Source organism: Copadichromis virginalis, linkage group LG3, assembly GCF_057382275.1.
Source record: "Copadichromis virginalis isolate Kocher_CV1m ecotype Utaka linkage group LG3, C_Virginalis_male_GT1.1, whole genome shotgun sequence".
NCBI classification, from domain to species: Eukaryota; Metazoa; Chordata; class Actinopteri; order Cichliformes; family Cichlidae; genus Copadichromis; species Copadichromis virginalis.
The window spans coordinates 288,039-300,984 of record NC_140620.1 but is presented as its reverse complement, the minus strand read 5'-3'; the positions used below and the strand labels follow the sequence as shown (position 1 = coordinate 300,984).

Here is a 12,946-nt window from a genome sequence, read left to right as displayed (position 1 = left end):
TAAATTCAGCCTGATTCCTGTGAGTTTAAGACCGTTGAAATAAATGTGTGCTTGTACTGTCAGATTGCCAGCAAGTCCTTTCTGTGGTAACATTACAGCCTCAGTCTGTACTCCTGAATGAAATTCAAGTTCATATCAACAAGTATGCAAGTGCAAGCCTGTATTTGGTGCTGAGAAACAGATGAGCTGCTACCTGGAATGAGTCAGAGCTCCACCTCTAATGTGCACATAAAGACAAAAACTGTGAAGCAGCAGTTTTAACAATATGTGAACGATGAATGTGATGAACAAAGGCCATCTTCACTCCAGCTCATGATTAAGAAACAACAAAAACACCATCAAACACGTTGAGAATAAAAGTGTCAGAAGCAGAAAAAAATGATTTCATGCTGCTTTATGGACACTGCAAGAAACCCTGAGTAGTTTTCTCTGGCCTGTAATGAGACATCCCAAACAGCGCAGCGCGCAATTTTTGTGCGTGGGATTACGTCCGACTTTGAAATGAACGTTCATGCTGTTAGGATGCCTGGGTTGTTGACCCAGGGTTTTGAGTTCATTATATTATTTATCATTTCTAGTCAGGTGGGGTGTGGACAGTGGTTGTGCTTTTGTAATGTTGAGGTATGGACAGCTACACACTGAGGCTTTGAGCCTCAGTTCTGCCTGTTTACATATTATTCTGTAAAAACTGTATAGGAATTTCTTTCACTCATGTATTAATCACATTATTTTGTCTAATGGCTTGGTGCCACTGGATTTTAACATGTCTGACACTCACTTAAGACAAATGGTGGGGGTGTAGTAAGGAAGTTGGGGGAAACAGGAACTCCATAGGAAGAGTCTTTTGTCTCTTCGAGGACTCTGGGAAGAAGCAAGGGAGTGTGAAGCTTAAGGTGTGAAACAGCTGTGTACTGCCTTTTGTTCCTGGAGAAGGTATTTAACTGAGAGCCATGCTGGGCTTAGGGAGAGACTCTGCTGACCATCTGCCCCGCGGACATGTAGGCTCTCCACAAGCCTGTTTGTATGTTCTTTGTGTGTTTGGATTAAAGAATGTTAGCTACCGCTCACCACTTCCTCTGCAAGCTTTATTTAAGTGGAAAACTTCCACAAAACCAGCAAATAAACACTGAATATTTCATGTGTGACATTTGTGAGGTGGCCTTAAACACAGTCCGTCAGTCTTTTTGCTCTTGAACAGTGAAATATTAAAAACTGTCTGGAGTTTATTTGGTGATGTTCTCGTGCACGAGGCGAAAACAGCAAACAAACGTCACAGTAAATCTTTCCAGCTGATGTTAGGCATCCTCCACCTGCTGAATCCACTTCAGCCTCTTCCTGCTCATGTTCCTGTTTAGAGGCACAGTCGGCCTGTAAATGGAGAAAACTGAACACAGGAATATTTGGATTTGCTTCTTTTTCTCTGCTCATGTTCAACTTGTCTGATTCAAGCTGGGAATATTTATTAGAAACAAAGTGAATAATATTATTTTATTATCACGTTGATGCAGCACATGGTTCAGTTAGCTTTGCATAAACACGTGTTAGAAATGTTCTTCAATCAGCTCTTTTTACTCTCATTTCACAGCCACTACTTTTTACTTTTACTTGAGTAAAGAAGTTGAAACAGTACTTGGAGTATTTTTAACAGTAGTACTTCTACTTCAGTACACACTGTGTGTACTTTTACCACCTGTGTCTGAGACCTCCTTCAGGGTCCACCTGAAGCTCTCAGTCTGCTGTGGAAAAAGGAAATCCAGGTGAGTTTCTCCTGATCACCTGAGGCCGTGGTGGTGTGTGAACCCACACACCACTCCTCACTCCTCCCACCCGCTGCACACAGTCACTGAGTACAGACCGGCTGATTCCTGTAAAGGGAGAGGCAGGAAGAGGCGGAGCAACAGCTGAAAAACAAGAAGCTCAACGTCATTTTGCAGAAGTGAAAGTGTGAGAGAGCAGCAGCAGAGCTGCAGTCGAGTCCTGTTTGTCTCTAAAAGAAGATTCACTGGAGTCCATCAGGTTCCTCTCAGCAACAGTGGTGAGTGCAGCTGATCACACTTCCTGCTTCTACACAAATCTTCACTCTGTTCACTTCATCAGGACTCATCACAGTCACACTGGATCCATAGAAATCTGCTCATGTAACCACAGATCCACTGTAGGAGCATCGAGCTGCTGCTTCAGTCTCACTGTGGCTCTGCTCAGGACTGTGGACTCAGGCTGTGCTCTGGACTTCAGACTGACTCCACACTTCCTGGTTATTCATCACTTCCTGTTCCTCTTAGATTGATTCTGGATCTGATTGATCATAAGGATTACAGACGTGAAAACACCTATTTATTCTTTATTGATATAAAGCCTTTGATACTGTAAACCAGCAGATTTTGGTCAGTACTTCAAAAAGTCATTCACACATTTTACAAAGATTATCTGACTTAGTGTATCCTGTAAGAGTCACAGATGATCCTCAATCATTCAGAAAACAGTCGATGCTGCACTTTATAACTTTGTGTGGAAACATGAATCTCATTATTTAGACAGATGTGTTTGAATCATCCTGATAATCAGGCTTTAAACATGTCAGAGTTCCACACATCAGCTGTGATATTCAAGCTGACCTGGATCAAACATGTCATCAGACACAAACATAGATGATGCTGTTTAATCCCAAAGCTTATTTAAACAAACTGGAGGACAGAATTCCTCCTTAAATGGGATTTTGATCAAATCCACTGATCTCGTTTTCACACACAGGCTTTATCATGGTGGCTTCTTCTCTATTAACATCAATCTTTGATTTGGACAAACAAATATGTGAAACACAAAAATAAATCAATGTTTTCTGAGGATCCAGAATAACATGAATGATGTATCCCAGCGAGTGACTGGGAAAGTTCATCTTCTTCCACATCCTGAGTTTGTGAGGATGTTCCAGTATCTGTGAGAGAAAACAGGACAGTTTTTACTGACGCACAAATGGACCAAATATACAGACACCTCTGAATAAACATGTTCTCATCAATGCCATTAAAATACTGGATCAACAGTTAATAACACATTTCTGAGGTTTGTGATTCATCGTCCTCCTCACTGTCAGCTCTACTGGAACAGTCACTGTTTAATATTAATGGCTCGTTGATCTGGACGTACAATAAGAAGTATTCAGTCACCAACAAGGTCGAAGTTTACTTCACAGTGATTGATGGAAAATATCCAACAAACTGATTTATTCAAGTATACAAATGATCTGGATGAATCTTGGACCTTCTGTAAAACAGAGAAACAATTTCACATCTTTGTAACGACTGTATTTATCTTCATCCCCAAACGTTGATCCTGTCCATCTGGACGCTGCACTGTACAGCAGACACTACGATATTAGGTTTGTGTTTGGATGAACCAGTTTGTGTCTGAGTGTGTTGCTGGGTCTCCACCAGTTACTTTGAGAACTGAAGAAGCTTCTCTGATGAAACGCCTTCAAGAAACTCAAAGAAGTCCAGACGCTTTTCTCTCCAAGCTCCTCAGACTACTGACGCTTGTTTCTCTCTTTGTAAAATGAAATTTAAAGTGAATTTTGAATCAAATGTTTCTCTTCTTTCTCCCTCAGAGTGCAGACATGTCTGCTGCCAGCAATCTGCGATCTGAAGATCAGTTTCTGTGCTCCATCTGTCTGGATGTGTTCACTGATCCAGTCTCTACACCATGTGGACACAACTTCTGCAAAACCTGCATCAGTCAGCACTGGGACATGAATCAGAGCTGTCAGTGTCCCATGTGTAAAGAGACTTTCTACACTCGACCTCAGCTGAGGGTCAACACCTTCATCTCTGAGATGGTTGCTCAGTTCAGACGTGAAGCTCAGCAGAAAGCCAGCAGCAGCAGCTCAGAGCAACAAGCTGCCAAACCAGGAGAAGTTCCCTGTGACGTCTGCACTGGAACCAGACTGAAGGCCCTGAAGTCCTGCCTGGTGTGTCAGACCTCCTACTGTCAGACTCACCTGGAGCCTCATCTGACAGTGAAAGGTCTGAAAAGACATCAGCTGGTTGATGCTGTGGAGAACCTGGAAGGCAGGATGTGCACGAAGCACGATAAACTCCTGGAGCTGTTCTGTAAGACCGACCAGACATGTGTCTGCATGCTCTGCCCTGTTTTAGACCACAAGAACCACGAGTTTGTTCCTCTGAGAGAAGAATATGAAGGAAAGAAGGCAGAGCTGGAGAAGACAGAGGCTGAGATTCAGCAGATGATCCAGAAGAGACGACTGAAGATTCAGGAGATCACAGAGTCGGTGAAGATGAGTAAAGATGCTGCAGACAGACAGAAAGCAGAAGGTGTTCAGGTCCTCACGGCTCTGATGGAGTCTGTTGAGAGACGCCTGAAGGAGCTCATGAAGGAGATCGAAGACAAACAGGAAGCTACAGAGAAACAGGCTGAAGGTCTCATCAAAGATCTGGAACAGGAAATCTCTGAGCTGATGGAGAGAAGCTCTGAGGTGGAGCAGCTCTCACGCTCTGAAGACCACCTCCACCTCCTCCAAAGCTTCTCCTCCCTGAAAGCTCCACCCAGCAAGGACTGGACAGAGGTCAGAGTTCATCCACCATCATATGAGGGGACTGTGGGGAGAGCTGTGGCTCAGCTGGAGGAGACAGTCTGGAAACCCATGAAGAAGAAGCTGTTAGAGGCTGAGCTGCAGAGGGTGCAGCAGCATGAGGTGGATGTGACTCTGGATCCTGATACAGCAAATCCTTATCTCATCCTGTCTGATGATGGAAAACAAGTTTATCATAGTGATGTGAGGAAGAATCTTCCAGACAACCCAGAGAGATTTTCTTACTGTGTTAATGTTTTAGGAGAGCAGAGTTTCTCTTCAGGCAGATTTTACTTTGAGGTTCAGGTTAAAGGAAAGACTGCGTGGGATTTAGGAGTGGCCACAGAGTCGATCAACAGGAAGGGAGAAATCACACTGAGTCCTCAGGATGGTTTCTGGACTGTGTGGCTGAGAAATGGAAATGAGTACGAAGCTCTTGATGACCCTTCAGTCCGTCTCTGTCTTCATCCTGGTCCTGAGAAGGTGGGGGTGTTTGTGGATTATGAGGAGGGTCTGGTCTCCTTTTATGATGTAGGTGCTGCAGCTCTGATCTACTCCTTTACTGGCTGCTCCTTCACTCACAGACTCCACCCATACTTCAGTCCCTGTAACAATGATGGAGGTAAAAACTCTGCACCTCTGATCATCTGTCCTGTCAATCAAACTGATCAACGACTGATTTTATTGGATGAATGATTGATTTTTCTTGAAGGGAACAAATGAACATATTGAGTGTAAATCCTCTACAGTCTCCATGTTTCTATAGAATCTGATCATCAGGACTCTGATTCACACTTTGATTCTCATGGAGTTTGATTTGAACAGAAGAAAAGTTGAATCAGGAAATGTTCCCACTGATGGAGACTCGAGCTGAAGAGCAAATATCAGAGAACAAATGTCCAAAAGCTTCATTTCCAATAAAGTTTGTTCAATGCTTTGAGTGAATCCAGACTCATGTGTGGCTGTTATACGGAGCATCAGAGTCCAGCTGAGTTATGTTGGATACAAACTGCTTATTTTGGCTCTGTGAGGAGTTTTGTTCACTGAAAACTGATGAGACGGATAATATTCAAAGAACTCTGTAGAGATTCATGCATCCATGTTCTCCACCTGCAGGTGTGGAGGAGAAAGGTGGAGCACAGACTGCTGCATCCTTCCAGTCACATCATTTTGATGATTATATTTGCATGTTGTGATGATTTGGGTTAAAGACAAACAGAGTTGAACGGCTGCAGTCACAGCATGAAGACGATGCTGAAGCTGAGCTGTCAGTGAACATGTTTCACTGTGATTTGATTTGAAGAATAGAAAGTGTGTGTGGCTGCTGACAGCTGCAGTCTCTGCTAGTCTGCATAACACACACACATGTAGCCCTCATTTACTCAATACCATTAAATAAATGGGCTTTGGGTTCTTTTTCTAGTGTACTCTCGTACGATATTTTTAAGCTAACTTCTCTTTTGTTTCTGGGATCAATGAAGCTTATTCCTTAACAGCAGCACTACACGTGAAAATGAACACGAGTGTCTACAGTGCAGTAAATCATGTCATACACCATGTAAAGTAGAGCCTTGCAACCCTCCTTTAATTTACCAAACAATGAAAACAAGAAAATAATAAAATGGCAGATTTCAGTATTCAGGTAAACCAAAAACACACACAGCAATTTACCCACTGTACACAGAATCTCCACACACACAGTGTAAACCACCAGTGATAAAACAATTACAGTCCCAAACTAAACCTAAAGCCGGCAGAGATAAACCCTACGTTGCAGGCCTGTGTTGCTCCAGAATATATCCAAAACGATCTCCCAACCGGAAGTTCTTCACTCAACGAGCAAAAAATAAATAAATAAACTCAGTACCTTGTGAAACGTGCAATTCCCACCAGCTTAATCCAGGCAACAAGTTGTCTTCAGCTCCTTCAGAAACACTCCGCTCTGAATGCAGCAGCACAAAGATGAGGAAGGTCCGTGATCTCCACCTGCTCCACAAGCTACCTGTTTTAGCTTCCCACGTTGCCAGAGGTACTCTGAGTGACGCGGGCACTCAGAGTGACTATCTGGGGTGTGTCCGTCGTTATCCAGTTCGGTAACGATCCTCTGCAGCTTGTTATGTTCCACAACTTTAGCTAAACAGCAGCCTACAGTAGTCCTTATTAGCGAACGGCTGGGTTAGCCTCACTTTAACTTTAACGTGCACGGCCGCAAGAAACAAAGCACACAGTCCAGCAGACTCACGCTGAAACTTTACGTGTCATGTCACTAGCTTACCGACACTGACTTATCTGTCCGAAAAGTCAAAACACACTTACTACTAAGCTAACTTCTCTGGATGCTCGTGTAACTCACGCACCACCGCCCTCTCTCCTCGCGCTCTCTTTTTTTCCTTTTCCTCTCCACCCTGTGTTACCTTCACAGACCTTATCCCCGTAGGAAATTACACTTCTCACAAACAATTCACAAGAAAAGAAAGATAACTTATTTTAAACAATGCAAACATGTTTTTAATCATTTTACATGAACTTTTACCTTTTTAATAAACAAGAAAATTTAAATAAATGAACTCTTTGATATTTATATTCTCAGACTTCACTTATCTTTTACTATTTATGCATCTTTTTAACCCGGGTTACACACACAACATTCCCCCTGAGGCAACGATGCAGCAACAACACAAAGAACAGCTGCAGACACACACACACACACACAATATCATTTTATTCTGTCTTTGTTTAGATTTTTTACAATTTTTGCACATTGCACTTTATGTCGTCCTGTGTTGATTGTCTGTTATATGTAGGGATGGGTACCGGTATCCGGTGCCGTAAACGGTAGTAACCAGACCGAAAAGCAGCGCACATTTCGGTGCTTTATTTTCCTGAGCTGTCACACACTTTGGCTTCTAGCCAATCATTTTACCTTTGCAAGCGTAGTAGGCGGGCCCAGATACGTACGTTCTTTTAGAGCAGAGCTACAGATTAAAAACGCCCAAGGCGAAGCGGTCAAAAGTCTGGCTGTACTTCACAGCAAAAGATGCAAACTCAGCAGCAACAAGTGCTTTAAGCTGATACTGTGATACTGTCAAAGGAGGTAACACCTCAAATCTGATGAAACACCTGGCGACGCATAGCGTTTTTTTTAAAAGCCGAGAAATGCGCCGTATTTGATAGCTTGCTGTGAGACCTCACACCGAGCGCATCTACTGCGGGTGTGGTGCCTGTTATCTGACCCGGAGTTAGCAACATCCCCCAAAAACCCGAAGAGGAGAGTCCTGGCCCCAAGCCCTACCAGTGTAGCAGAAATGATGAGGATGATGATGCAGCAGCAGCCGTTCTTCTCTGCGTGAGTCGCTTAATGTTGTTCGTGTGTAATTTACGTTGAGTAGGCTAAACATGTTATTACATTAATGCATGTAAGGTGAACTAGCAAACACCATCATAGCTACATGCGGCTGTCTTCTTGTTTGATGGCAGATACTCCCTTCACCCTGGCCAAAAAGGCTAAAATGACCAAAGAAAAAGTGGAAAACAGTTAAACATGAGAGGTTTTTGGACAAAGTCTGTGTTTTTTCCATTGTTTAAGCACTGCTTCCAGCCAAGAGTGATACCATATATGCCCCATAGCTGCAGAAAAGGCTAACATTGTTATCTTTTTACAAAAAACAGCTGAACATGAGAGGTTTTTGGACAAAGTTTGTGTTCTCCATTCTTTAAGCACCGGTTTGAGCACCGTTTAAGCAGGAACATTGTGTACTGTACCTGGACATGGTTGTGTAACACAGTAACAGGAAAAAACAATATTAATTATTATTAATTAAAGAATATATTAATGGGCCAATAGGTTCGACTATAGAAGCACAGGGATGTGTTTTAATGAGACACAGAGACAAGAATGTAACTCAAAAGAACAAACCGGCTTTAGTGAAATAAAGCATGAGTTTGACAACCACAGGTTAAAGGCGATTTACAATTGTAGAAAAGAACAACAAATGAAAGCAAAGGAAAACACATAAAAATAGTAACTTTTGATCTCAATGTTGGGACACCCTAGTAACCTGACTCCTTAACTGTTATAGAAAGCAGATTACACAAATTCAGTGTTCATTCAGATGAAAATCTCACACACCTTTCACATGTGGAGAATGTTCTACACAACAGCTTATCATTTAAAGTCCCAAATAAAACATGTCCAAGGGGTAAAGTCCAAAAACTCCCAGGGTGTGAAAGAAAATAGGGGTGAGAGAATGTCAGTCAGTGGTGTTATAACCAGCTGTGTGTGAAAGTGCGAGTGATACAGTCCTACCACAACGCAAAGTGCAGCAGATCATCAAGAAAGAAGCGAATCTCAGTCTTTCAAAGTCCAGGTGGGAAGGCTCGCACCTCAGGAACAATCCAGTGTACAATAAACCTGACCTGTCAACAGACAGGGTCAGCAACTCAAATATTAATTATGCTGTTCTAGCTGTAATTCACAACTTAGAAGTTTGATGACGTCATATTTGACATAAATGACAAAAAATAACATCTCTCTCATACAAACTATGCATTAATGCAACGTATTGTTAAAACACTTTTCCAAATAATATATGAAAACATTAAAACTTACAATCCAACAAAGGAAAGTTATTGCAAATGCGACAATTATAAATCAAAACAATTTAGAGAGTCATGGTGCCACGACAATAACTTGGTCTTAAACACCAAAAAGACCAAGGAGATCATTGTAGATTTCCGGAAGAAGGGTCATAACAACCATCTGCCTCTCTTCATTGGCAGTGAGGCGGTGGAGAGGGTGAGCAGTTTTAAATTCTTGGGGGTAACTGTGACCGAGGACCTGTCCTGGGGCAACCATATCACCTCAGTTGCACGGAAGGCCCAACAGCGCCTCTACTACCTGAGGAGACTGCGGAGCGCACACATTCCCAGATCTCTGATGTTGAACTTCTACAACTGTGCCATCAGCAGCGTTCTGACGTATGGATTTCTAGTGTGGTTCCCCAGCTGCACCAAGGCCGATCAGCAAGCACTCCAGCGGGTGGTGAAAGAAGCTGGCAGAATTATTGGAACAAGTCTGCCAGAGATCAGTAATATCTTCCCCACTCGCTGTCTGAGGAGGGTGCACAGTATCCTGCGGGACCAACATCACCCTGCGCGCCACCTTTTCCATCTGCTGCCCTCAGGGAGAAGGTACAGGTCTATACAGGCCAGAACATCCAGACTGGCCAACAGCCTGTATCCACAGGCTGTGAGGCTCCTGAACTCTCTGCCCCCCTCTCACGGACAATAACCATATCCAACTTCTTAATAGCAATGAACTGGTCTGCATTGGTGCATCATATCTTTATTCTCTTCCCCCTCCTGCCCCCCCCCCCCTCTTTCTTAAATAGATAACTATCATATCTGATATCATATCTCACAGTACAATAATATTGAATGGGTTGCATTGTTGTATTTTGTCATGTTTCTCAGGTCTTTGTCTGAATTTCTTATGAACATTACTTGTCATTTTCTCATGTTGTTGCTAAGGATTGTCTTGTTGTACTGGAGTCACACTGGGTTAAATATTTACACTTGGGTTTTAAGGGGTATTTATTATTTTCTTCATTATTTTATTTACGGGTTGTATGGAAGCCCCAAACGCAATTTCATTGTTCTCTGACAATGACAATAAATACTTAAATACATAAATAAATACATAAATACATGCCACCTTAAAATGAAACTGAAAAACAATATTGTAACTGAAATAAATGTACTCTTGTATTGAAAGTTTAAAAAAATGATAGTGAAAAACAATTAATTGAAACTACATTTTTTGTATCACATTTTTTGTTTTTCAGTTTCAATCTGCTGGCACTGTCCGGGGGTGCGCTTAAGGGGCGGAGATTCCGACCTGCATGTATTTGCATACATTATAGAGGCAACTAGTGCTGACCAAGCTGTCATCTTTCTCTCTTCACCTCTTTCAATGGCTGCTTCAATTTCAGCTTGACCCTCTAAACTGCACGTAAGCAACTGTTTTTTGTCATCTTTCCTTGCTGTCCCACTGGGCTGGACATGAGTTTAGTTTTTTTAGCTACATCTGGTGAAGTTGTGGTAAAATGTTAATGTAACCCAGTGTTAATTTGGTGATCTGATATGGTGTGATATTCAGTATATCTGTATTGGGTGTTCGGTTATAAAATGTTCTTCAATGATTTTGAGGGTTTTTGTATTGCTATTGATTTGCGGCTGCTTTACAACGGTCGACTGTGGTAGTACATCCTAGTGGGAGGGGCTACGAGCTCACATGGCTTGTAGCTGTGCCAGAGCAACACGTTCAACTATCAAATAAATGTTGTGTTTAGACTATCAAGCCTACAAGTTCCTAATAAAAAAATGCATCCTCTTAGTTTTACTACATTTCTTTATACTATAATATTATTTCTTAATACTTGGAGCTGAAAGCTGAAGGAAAAGAAAAAAAGATACATAGTCCATATACAGAAGTCTAGAAAATACTACATTATCTGAACTCAAAAAAATGATTTTTTTTTCCAGTAATGCGTTTTGTTTTGGGTTTTTTTAGCCTGAATAATTTTATACTAGCAATGATTTTAATTAAATTTGAATTTCTTAGTCATTCCCAGTGTTATTATGCGATGTGGACAATTACACCTACTTTTACATATACATGTGTCATCTAAGGGTATTCTCTCTGCACAATATCACAACTCTCTTGGTGTGATTCAGTGAATTTCAACTTGACTGCATTAACATTTCAACCTTGGAAATTGCCCACAGTTATATTTACATGCAATCTCATGTTCACATTTGAAAAGCAATCAGTGTAATTTTCAGGTCTTGTCACACAAAGGAGCATTAACGTACAGGAGCAGTGTAATATCTAATGCACAGAAATCACTGATTCATCTGCACTGAGAAAGAAAAAGAAATGTCCAAGAGGGTCGAGTACCACATTCTCAGCTGTAGACTTTTACAAGATAAATGATTAAAGGCAGAAAGAAAAATGAGTCAGACAAAGCACATGTTCCTCATCTAAGAACATCTAGTGATGCTGTTGTTACGTTCTGGTCCCGGCAGAAACATAAACGTAACAAAAAGTTTGCCCCACTCACTCCCCACCCACGCACAAACTTCAGCAACAACACTTTTTTCAATTATTTAAGCAGCCATTTATTTTCATCGGCAGTGAGCAATGCCAAAACAATAAACAAAACTCCCTACAAACCATCCCTACACTTCCCTACACCAAAATAAAAAGAAGCCAAAACAAAAGACAAGTCGCTTACCTAACTATCTAACAAAAACAGGAGAAAACTTGTTCAGCAAAAGAAAACGGCTTCTCACGCCTACTAGGCTGCGACAGTGAAAGATATACAGCAAAGGAAAAAAAAAAGTGACTGCCACTTGTTAACTTATTTACAACTATCTACATGGCAAGGCTAGAGGTACATGTGAATACTCCAGCCTATACTGTAATGACACAACACACACAACTCCGTGACCGAGTCAACGGGGTTCCAAAAAAAAAGCACTCCCAGGTGACTGTCATCCGGACGTTAAGTACTGGAGGTGGTCCATCAATTATCCAGTCCGAAGATATGTAGAGACTCCACCCAGATACCTAGCAGCCACGCCCAGGTGTCCACCTCCTAGGAGAGAAAAAAGGGAAAATACCGCCAGCCATCCTCCGGTGGGAGGCACAACACCAACAAACACATCACTGGGTCATAACACTGTGGTAAAAAATAACCAGAATAAATCAGAAATTACTCAGGCACACAAGAGTCTTTTTACTAGAGCAAATGGTGTGATGCTTTTCCAGCCAAATTTATGACTGATGAAAATATGGAGACAAAAGTATGGTCCTTAAACAATAAAGTTCATGTTGACTGAAGATAAAAGTAAAGTATTTCTTGCCTGAAAATATAAGAATGCACTTTTAAATAATCATCATACATTGGGAATTTGTTTCTTTAATTAACACAATCTGAAACTTGACTAATAGTGACTTAATTTAAAAAGCTAATTTGATTTAATTTTTACAGCAAGCTTGAAAACAAAACTAATTTGTAGGTACTGTGGGGGTTTTTTGGGTGCCAATTTTGAAATGGTGTCACCACCTTAATTGGGTCCATTAATGTTTGGACAATGACTATTTTTTGTGATTTTGACTTTGTGCACCACCACAGCAGAACTTAAATGAACAAAAAAAGATGTGATTGAAGCGCAGGCTTTCATCTATTATTCAAAACTAAATTATTACATACATTGTTAAGTGCTTACAACCATTTTGATACTTATGTCTTCATTTTCAGAGACTTGGAAGTAATTCAACAAGCTAACATCATTTTA

At 41.4% G+C, this 12,946-nt stretch overlaps 1 protein-coding gene across 1 annotated transcript; it reads left to right on the top strand.

Moving 5' to 3' along the window:
- The first annotated feature begins 3,613 nt into the window (after positions 1 to 3,613).
- LOC146712158 (E3 ubiquitin-protein ligase TRIM21-like) lies at positions 3,614 to 5,530 on the top strand. Its single transcript, XM_085441891.1, has one exon. The coding sequence runs from the start codon at positions 3,614 to 3,616 to the stop codon at positions 5,279 to 5,281; it is 1,668 nt and encodes a 555-aa protein (XP_085298017.1). The 3' UTR covers positions 5,282 to 5,530.
- The last annotated feature ends 7,416 nt before the right edge of the window (positions 5,531 to 12,946 follow it).